Consider the following 9,260-nt stretch of genomic DNA (forward strand, 5'->3'; position numbering starts at 1 on the left):
AAATTGATTGAAAGGAAATGTATTTATTATTTTTTTAATGAAGTTTTCAACAACTTGAAATATATGAGTTGCCTATTATTATTAGGCAGGCTACAATCTATTAAAACAGTTTTGTTTTGCTTTATTGGTAGGCTAAGTGACACAAATTATAAATTAGGAAAACGATCATAAATAAACGGTTATTATCGTATCTCCGAGAGCCTTCGGGATATTAGTTTCAATGACATCCAATAATACGATAATACGAAGGTTGGCTACCAACATGATGTCATTCTCAGTATTGAAGGTACGATGAGTCAAGCTCGTTGCGTCACATTTCACTCCGCATATAACTACACCTCTCTCACTCGAAAGATAATTCATTCTCTGATCTGAACTGGCGAGGAAAGAACCAAGACATACCAATACACGCCACTGGAATGAATAGTTTGATATTATTTATTCTTTTGCACCTGGGGTTCATGGTTTGCCAAGGAGGTAAGCCATTTCTTCATTCATTTCTATTCCTATTTATCAATTATGATTTTTTTTGATGTGCTATAAAAGTGAAGCCGTCTAAAATAATACTTTTTTGGTGATGCAGCCAACCCCTGTTGCTCTCAGCCATGCCAGAATCGCGGTGTCTGTACTGAAATGAGCTCAGACTCGTATGAATGTGACTGTACACGCACTGGATTTTACGGTCAAAACTGCTCAACACGTAAGTGAAAACTGCATAGACTTCTGTAAACGAATAAGCTTCCTGTTCTCTGTCAATACCCGACTAACTTTTTTTACTTTGGTTTCTTTTTTACAGCCGAGTTTCTCACATGGGTTAAAGTTTCTCTGAAGCCTTCTCCCAACACGGTGCATTACATTCTCACACACTTCAAAAGCTTGTGGAATATTGTCAACAAAGTGTCGTTTTTGAGAAATGGCATTATGCGATACGTGCTAACATGTAAGTTAACACTTTTCATGCCTGAAATAATCTTTTTAATAAAACGGACTTTAATCTTTGATATAATTGAAATACTTTAAATTATAATGTATATATTTGTATACATTATTTTTGAATTATAATGATTTATATTTATAATGTTTTAATTTATAATTAATATAGTTTATTTCCTCCTTGTCCAGCACGTGCCCATTTGATTGACAGCCCCCCTACATTCAATGCTGACTATGGTTACAAAAGCTGGGAAGCCTATTCCAATCTCTCCTACTACACTCGTACGCTGCCTCCTGTCTCGAATGATTGCCCAACACCAATGGGAGTCGCAGGTGAGTCTCTTTCTCCTCAGACCTGTTTTCTCACATTTCCAACCTGTCCGCCTGCATGTCTTGGGTGTGTGGACGAGAAAAGCGCATATAGATATTTCTGTCCATCAATTAAAGTCACTTTTAGACTGGTGTATAACACTCAAAAATGAAGATGTAAATATACAGTGGAGGTCTTTTACTCATATGTTGTTCTGTCTTTTGCAGGCAAGAAAGAGCTGCCAGATGTGAAGCTGCTGGCTGAGAAACTGCTTCTCAGGAGGAAGTTCATCCCAGACCCTCAACGCACCAGTCTTATGTTCGCTTTCTTTGCCCAACATTTTACGCACCAGTTCTTCAAAACTGACATGAAGAAAGGTCCAGCTTTCACAAGAGCCCTGAATCATGGGGTGTGTATCTTATACATACTGTATAACCTTTTCAAGTGGCACTTATTAATGGTCCGACTCTTCTCACATTCACTTTGGTATCCGACTGACTTTGCTTTGTGTCTTTAGGTTGACTTGGGTCACATATATGGACAGGAGCTTGAACGCCAACACAAGCTGAGACTCTTCAAGGACGGAAAACTGAGATATAAGGTAAGGAATGTTTCCACCCTAGAATTAACTAAAATAACCTCCTCCGGTTCACTGAACTCTGAACTCAATTTTGACATTTCTCCTGTCTTGTTACTCACCTCTTTCATATCGCAAGCCTGGTCGTCTGAAAATGTGACTATATTCGTGTTCATTGCTTTAACCAGATTCTGGATGGTGAGGTTTATCCTCCGACAGTCAGTGAGGTTCAAGTAGACATGCACTACCCTCCTCATATACCTGAGTCCCGACGTTTTGCCGTGGGTCACGAGGCCTTTGGACTGGTTCCTGGACTCATGATGTATGCCACCATCTGGCTGCGTGAACACAACCGAGTGTGTGATATACTAAAGCAGGAGCATCCTGACTGGGATGACGAGAGGCTGTTTCAGACCGCACGGCTCATCCTTATTGGTAAGTGTCCTGTAGTAGAGAAGGACATTTAGATTCAGGTCAATATTTAATGTGGACAATTTTGCAGGATGTGTTAATGGATGTACCTCAAAATACATTTACAAGATGGTTTAACGTTTGTTCTGTATTCTGACTTTACAGGTGAGACGATCAAAATTGTGATTGAAGATTATGTCCAGCACCTTAGTGGATACAATTTTAAGCTCAAGTTTGACCCTGAACTTCTCTTCAACGACCGTTTCCAGTACCAGAACAGGATCTCCTCTGAGTTCAACACCCTTTACCACTGGCACCCCCTTATGCCTGATGAATTTCACATCCAGGACGAAGTCTACAATTACAAGCAGTTTCTCTTTAACACATCTATACTGACAGACCATGGCGTCAACAGCTTGGTTGAGTCCTTCACCAATCAGATAGCTGGAAGGGTAAGACAAGAAAAATACGTTTAGTTTACCATATTTTGGAGTGTCTACCGCTGGTGGTGAGGATTTGGTGAGTCTTAAATCTTCTCTGTTACTCCAGGTGGCTGGAGGGCGTAACGTTCCAGCGGCTGTATTAAAGGTGGCCATGAAGTCAATTGAAGACAGCAGGCAAATGCGCTACCAATCTATCAACGCCTACAGGAAACGTTTCAACATGAAGCCATTCAAATCCTTTGAAGAAATGACAGGTAAGAGTTCATATATATTATAAATAATATAGCTGTTATTTAATAATAGGCACCTGTGTTAAGTCTTTACAACATAATGATAAATACAATATTTATTACAGTAGGCTATTTAGTGCGCACACACACACAAATTCCCAGCTGCATTTTAGAAACATACCCTGCAGATATTGTAAAATCAGTGGTATTTCAGTCGACAATTTGAGTTGACTGAACTTGTTTTATGTTTTAGGAGAAAAGGAAATGGCTGCTGAACTTGAAGAGATGTACGGAGACGTAGACGCTGTGGAGCTTTATACTGGTCTGCTGGTTGAGAAACCCAGGCTCAATGCCATTTTTGGGGAGACCATGGTGGAGATGGGTGCCCCCTACTCCCTCAAAGGACTTCTGGGAAATCCCATTTGTTCCCCTGAGTACTGGAAACCAAGCACATTTGGTGGCAAAGTGGGCTTTGAGATTATCAACACTGCCTCTCTGCAGAATTTGGTTTGCAATAATGTCAAAGGGCCCTGCCCTATGGCGTCCTTCAATGTGCCTAATGTAAAAGATTCCGTACCAACCACTATTAATGCAAGTACTTCCCACTCAGATCAAAACGTCAACCCAACAGTTTTACTAAAAGAACGGACGTCTGAGCTCTGATAGATGTGTTCTGTAAGAAAATTGATTCATTATTTATTTATTTATTTATAGGATATTTATTGTATTTATTGTACGGAGAACAATATCTTTTAATTCCTATTTTTTGTATTTTTGATGAATAGTTTTGTCTGATGTTATATTTGTATCTATTTATTAAATATTATGTACATTTTATGTATTGTAAAAAATGTTTACATTAGACCTCAGATTTCAGCACCGCTATAATGCTGATCAGCTTATATTGTGTCTTGATTTTACTTGAATCCCATTTCTAGTTGTTTACAATGTTTAAATGGTTTAACTTGTGTTGTTTGTTTACTGTCTGGCCTTTTTCTTCCTTTGTTTCATCTCAAGATCTTAGAATACTAACTAAACAAAAAACTTTCTTTCTAACAAAATGTCTCACACTGTTTGGGTTTTTTACTTTTTAAACACTTGTTTAATCTAAAAAAGTATTGATATTTTCTTGTTTTATACTTGAAATTTGACTATGAATTAATAAATCACAATAAATTAATATTTTTACCTTGTGTTCTGTGAATTCTTAAAAATGAATTTCTTTCAAAAGATTTGTATTAACGTTTTGCAACAAGATAATAATTTTATTTAGTGTAAATTATTAGACGAAGGTTTATTAGCGATCTGAGCAATTTCCACAAATAAAATAGACGTAACTTGCAATTCCAACAACCCTGAGTGGTAGTGTGAAAATATGTAAAAGCAAATTCCAAGGTAATAAATTTAGTCTTTATGATGACAGATGTTATTCTTGTTAGTCTACAGAAAATGCTTTATGACTTGCACACACAAATTTGTCTGAACCAATATTGAAAAATGCAAATATCTATAGTTAAAATTCAAAGTGATTTGAAATTATTTGCAAGTCAGTATCATAAATTGCATCTCACTCAGGCAGAGCAATTCAGAACTTTGATAAAGAACATCTATGACATTGTCAGAATTGCAAAGCACCACTGCATTCAGGATAATTTGCAGATGTTTGGGAATGAATGGAGGAAGGCTGGTTTAAATACATCACAGTAATAAGTCCAAGAGTTGTTCAGCATGCTCAGATAGGAAGGGTCTGACTTTCATGATGTTAGAACACAAATCTGCATGAACGTTCTGTGTGATGTGGTCAATAAAAATGATCGTTCAAAAGACATTGATTGTATTATTGGTGACGAGCCTCGTTGAGGGAGATGTAGTCATAAATTGCTGAGCTGGGGTCCATTTCCCGAAGCCAACTATGTTCGCAAGTTCCGTCATTACCAACACAATTCAACTGAACTTTTGGAAAACGAAGTTGAGGAGCTCTGACTTCACTATGAACTGGAGGTGCTATTCTTTTTCTTTTTAACATGTAAAACATATTTAGCAATACATAATCAACATACTAAATTGTATAGTGAACACCGATAAGGGTTTGAGGCTCCCTCATTTCACCACTAATTGTGGTTCGTTTTTCTTATTTAAAGGGGACCAATTTTACAAAATGTACTTTTACATGGTGTTCAAACATAAATGTTTTGGCACTGTGTACACAACCACCCTATAATGGTAAAAAAAAATGAATCCCCATAAATCATAAGCAGTGTCTCAGAACAAGCCGTTTGTAGATTCTAGCAATGTGACGTCACGACTGCTGACGGACTCTATTAGCATAGACCTTTTTCAGAGCAGCGCCATGACAGGTATGAAAGAAATTGCTCCTTTTTTTGATAATTATTGACAATCAGACTGGTTGGGTTCCAATCGGGCCCAAACCCTAGGACTAGTTCGCAAAAACTACATTTTTAAAACATTTTGATCGGATCTGGGGCATGCATTTTGTTCGTCTTGAGCCAAGGATTCCAAAGATATAAGACACTTGAGCCTGACGGTTTAGGAGTTATGAGTTTCATTCTTTCCACCGCTGTAGCGACCCCGTCAGGCCGATCGGAGCGAGCCTTGGTGACATTGTAATGTAGACGGTCTGTCTCTGAGTACTACCAGCCCTCAAAGTTTCAAGTCTCTACGACTTACAGTTTGGTCTGCCCTATCACTTTTACGGGAGAATGCTGATCTATGGAAATTTGAACAATTACAATAGGGTTTCAGCGCTATATGCGCTACCTTAATTTATGGTCTTTTTTATGATGGACATAAACAGAGGATTATTTTAGGAGATAATCCCAAGCTTTAGTATGCAGTGTGCACCCCTTCAGCTCTCTTCACATTGTTTCTACAGCTGTAAATATGTCAGTTCTCATAAAACTGAACCACTGACCACATCAAAGTGAAGAGAAGCATCGCGATGAGTAAAGCTTTTGACAAGAAGCATCCGATTAGGCCCCATAATTGTGCAAGTGATTAGCACTTTGCCTTTGTGCTTCTGGTCATCTCTGATTTTCCAAATTTTACTGTATGAGCTCCATCTAGCTTACTTCTGTGGGCAGACTAAAGGACAATCTCCCATTCTCTGTGATAAATTGGCATAAAATTGGCACCGCGGGCCAGAAGGGAAGACTGTGGACCGCATGTTTCCATGGCCTCATCACAGTCTCCTCAGCGATTGATAGTGTACGCAGAGAGTTTTTTCACTGGCCAGGGGACGTGCCACCGAGAAAAGCCTGTGTGGCTCGAGAGGAGATACGTGCCATTTGACAAGTGATGAAAATAAGGGGCAGTTGGATCCGGTCCCTGCATGGTCACTTCCCAGTGTGAGAACTTGGCAGAGAGAAATAGAATCAGAGGAAGAAGCACTTTTCAACATTCATTTTAACAAGAAATACAATTATCTTTTTTAACTGAAAAAAAAATTGCTAGTAAATGTAACAGTAAGCTGAACTAGTATTTTCTTGTATACCATGCTACAAGCATCTGTTTTAACATACTCCAGTGATCTTTGTTTTATCATTTTTACAGTGTATGAGCTCTCAGGGTAAAAAACTATCGACAATTGCCATGAGCCACATTACATGTTAAAGGAATAGTTCAAGTCAAACAAAGATATTTAGAATTGTTTTGTTGTTGTTGTCTGTAGCCTACACTGAAAGTCAATGGGGTCAAAAATAACACACACATTCATTGCATTGACCAAAATAATAAAAATAAAAAAAACGAACGACATGAGAGTGAATATATAATGACAGAATTTTCATTTTTGGGTGAACTACCCTCTAATATTAAAATCTCAACACTGTAGCACACACACTGTAAAGGAATTTGAATACAGGTGAACATATTTGGAGAAAACTATAAACCTGTCAACACTTGCCATGCATCTGACACAAATGAGGTAATGAATGCTTTTAGTTAGGTCCTGGAGCAAGATGACAGAGTGTTAACTCATCAATGCTGAAACTACAGTGTGCCACTCTATCTGTGGCCCTGCATTTAATGCCTGTAAATATTCTCAGACCATAAAAGGAGAGACAAATATATAACATCTTCAGTATGTGCCACCCGCCTCATTCATTGGGTCAGATGACGTTGCGTGTCTTTGGTTGTTTTGAATTTGTAATATCATTGTTTAAAAATGAAGAGGACAGTGAATAAGAACCTTCCCGTATGCCTGTGTTTATATGAGAGTGTGCTTGTGTCTGAAATTATTTCACTTTCCTGGAAGGGAGAAGCAAAAATTCTCAGTTTAGGCAATCTTTGAACCACACATCTGCGCCTTACAGATGAATCCCTTTTATCTTGAAAGATGAATAATATATTTATTATAAAATTAATGTATGTTTATTTTGAGCGAGAGCCATCTTTATACTTCATCTTTATACTGCTGCTCACACTTCACCCTGCATGTCGGAATCCAAAAGTTTCCGGTTTCCTTTAAACTTCCTAGCACAACTAAAAAAAGAATTTAAAAAGAAATGAGAGTTAAGCACAACAGGAAGTTGGCATTCATAAGTAACAGACATCTCTTCATCAATCTCAGTGTAATTCTATACTTTCCCCTTTGAAACTACAGAAAAATACAACCTTGTTTAAAATGATATAAAAGTTTCAGCCTGCCCTGAACTGCCTCAGAATTTATTATATCTCAACAAAATTCCAGACTTCGCTCTCTGTGTGGTCTCCTTAACGGAAGATAATAAACATAAAAACAGATTAAACCAGGGACTTGCACTTGACCTAATAATAAAAAGTTTAGTTTACTTTGCTTTACTGAGTACTTTACAAGTGTACAGTGGCATGTTCTACAAAGAACACATATTAAACAATAAATAAATAAAACACATTAAACCATGCAGTGGCATAATGCATAGCCACATTCTTATGCATTTTAACTACATTTATGCCATTTTTCCTGATACTTTCCTCTGTTTTTCATAAAAAAATTGAATCTGAAAATCTTGGCCTTGCATATGTGTATACATAAACTGCCACGCGAAGAAGCCGTTCGAAAAAACAACACTGATTCTCGCAAGTCTCATAACTTAACATGAAGTGGCAAGTTTGAATGCAAAATCATCAGTGAATAATGTTTTAGGCCTAAATGTCAGTCCGTTCCTCACTGTATGACTTTAAATAGAAGACCTGGCACAATAAATCATAGAGTTTATAATTACAGTCAGTGCTATTTTAAGCATATTTCAGATTGATGTTCAGAGTCAGATACAACAGGAATGAGGATATTATAGTCAGAAAGGGAAAACCCAACCAAAAACATGAATGAGTTAAGTGTTCTTTGGTAACATGTCTTCCTTAATTATTAAATAAACTATTTTTTTCCAAGCATGTTGTGATCTCAGGGGCCCTTTCACGTAGAGACATTCTGGTCATAAAACCTATGACATCCACATGCATCAGCATCATGACCCTACTAAATGGACCTCTCCATTCAAAATTTCCAGCTACAGTATATCAACTGGTCAGTCTCATTCTAGACCAGACAGTCTTTGCACAACATCTGCAGAGAAACCAGCATGTCTCAATATCCACTTTACGTCACAACACTGCCACATCACACACTTTGCAACTGTTCTTGCCTATAGCCTACATCAGACTACATGCCAATCATATTAGTAAGGGGCGGTTCACACAGAACCATTTTTCATTCCAATGCTCTACTTTTCCATTGTATTTCTATGTAAACACATGCTGGACGGATGTGAATAACTTTGCGCTCGCGTCTTGCGTCTTTTGCAGCGTCTTGCGCATGACACAGCGTTATAAAAATGTGGCGCTCAAGTTAAAATCAGTTCAACTATTAAAAAAAGCGTCTCGAGACCTTGCGTTTTTCCCCCATTCCACTGCCAGCGTCTCCATAAGACCTTAAGACCTATAACATGATTAATGATTCTATTGAGGCTCTCAAGATTAACTCAAAGATGTGGAGCCAAAGAAAAGCTAGCTCACTTTTAGTGTTTGTTATTTTACAACACCTCATTTCTGTAACGTGTATATTCTGTTATGTTTTGATTACGTTCCCCATGTATTTTCGGTTTCGTCTTATATTAACGTGGTTGTGTTTGTGTGATCTCATATGATCTCCTGAGTATTCCATGTAGATTTAAATAAAGACTGTTTTGTTATTAATCTCCTTCGTCGTAAACTTCACTGGAGCCACCTGTGACAATTACTCTACTGTTATTGTTAATGTAATGCTTCTCTGGTAGGTGTACTGGAAATCAATGAAAAGTATAACACTAAAATGTCACAATGCCTTTGCTACAAAAAGGTATTTATGTGTAGAATTGCTC

At 37.6% G+C, this 9,260-nt stretch overlaps 1 protein-coding gene across 1 annotated transcript; it reads left to right on the forward strand.

Annotated features, from left to right (window-relative positions):
• Positions 1-327: 327 nt before the first annotated feature.
• ptgs2b (prostaglandin-endoperoxide synthase 2b) lies at positions 328-3,974 on the forward strand. The gene is made up of 10 exons (XM_084432479.1): positions 328-477; positions 584-700; positions 797-940; positions 1,123-1,266; positions 1,471-1,652; positions 1,761-1,844; positions 2,009-2,255; positions 2,397-2,683; positions 2,781-2,928; positions 3,158-3,974. The coding sequence occupies exons 1-10, from the start codon at positions 420-422 to the stop codon at positions 3,565-3,567; spliced, it is 1,821 nt and encodes a 606-aa protein (XP_084288605.1). The 5' UTR covers positions 328-419; the 3' UTR covers positions 3,568-3,974.
• Positions 3,975-9,260: the final 5,286 nt, after the last annotated feature.

The sequence above is a fragment of the Rutilus rutilus genome, assembly GCF_951802725.1.
Source record: "Rutilus rutilus genome assembly, chromosome: 15".
Classification (NCBI taxonomy): Eukaryota; Metazoa; Chordata; class Actinopteri; order Cypriniformes; family Leuciscidae; genus Rutilus; species Rutilus rutilus.

Excerpts from the sequence above, each read along its gene's own strand:
- ptgs2b (XM_084432479.1), top strand. The coding sequence starts at position 420 with ATGAATAGTTTGATATTATTTATTCTTTTGCACCTGGGGTTCATGGTT. Across the intron at positions 1,267-1,470 it reads AACACCAATGGGAGTCGCAG|GCAAGAAAGAGCTGCCAGAT; the intron begins GTGAGTCTCTTT and ends TGTCTTTTGCAG. Across the intron at positions 2,256-2,396 it reads CGCACGGCTCATCCTTATTG|GTGAGACGATCAAAATTGTG; the intron begins GTAAGTGTCCTG and ends CTGACTTTACAG.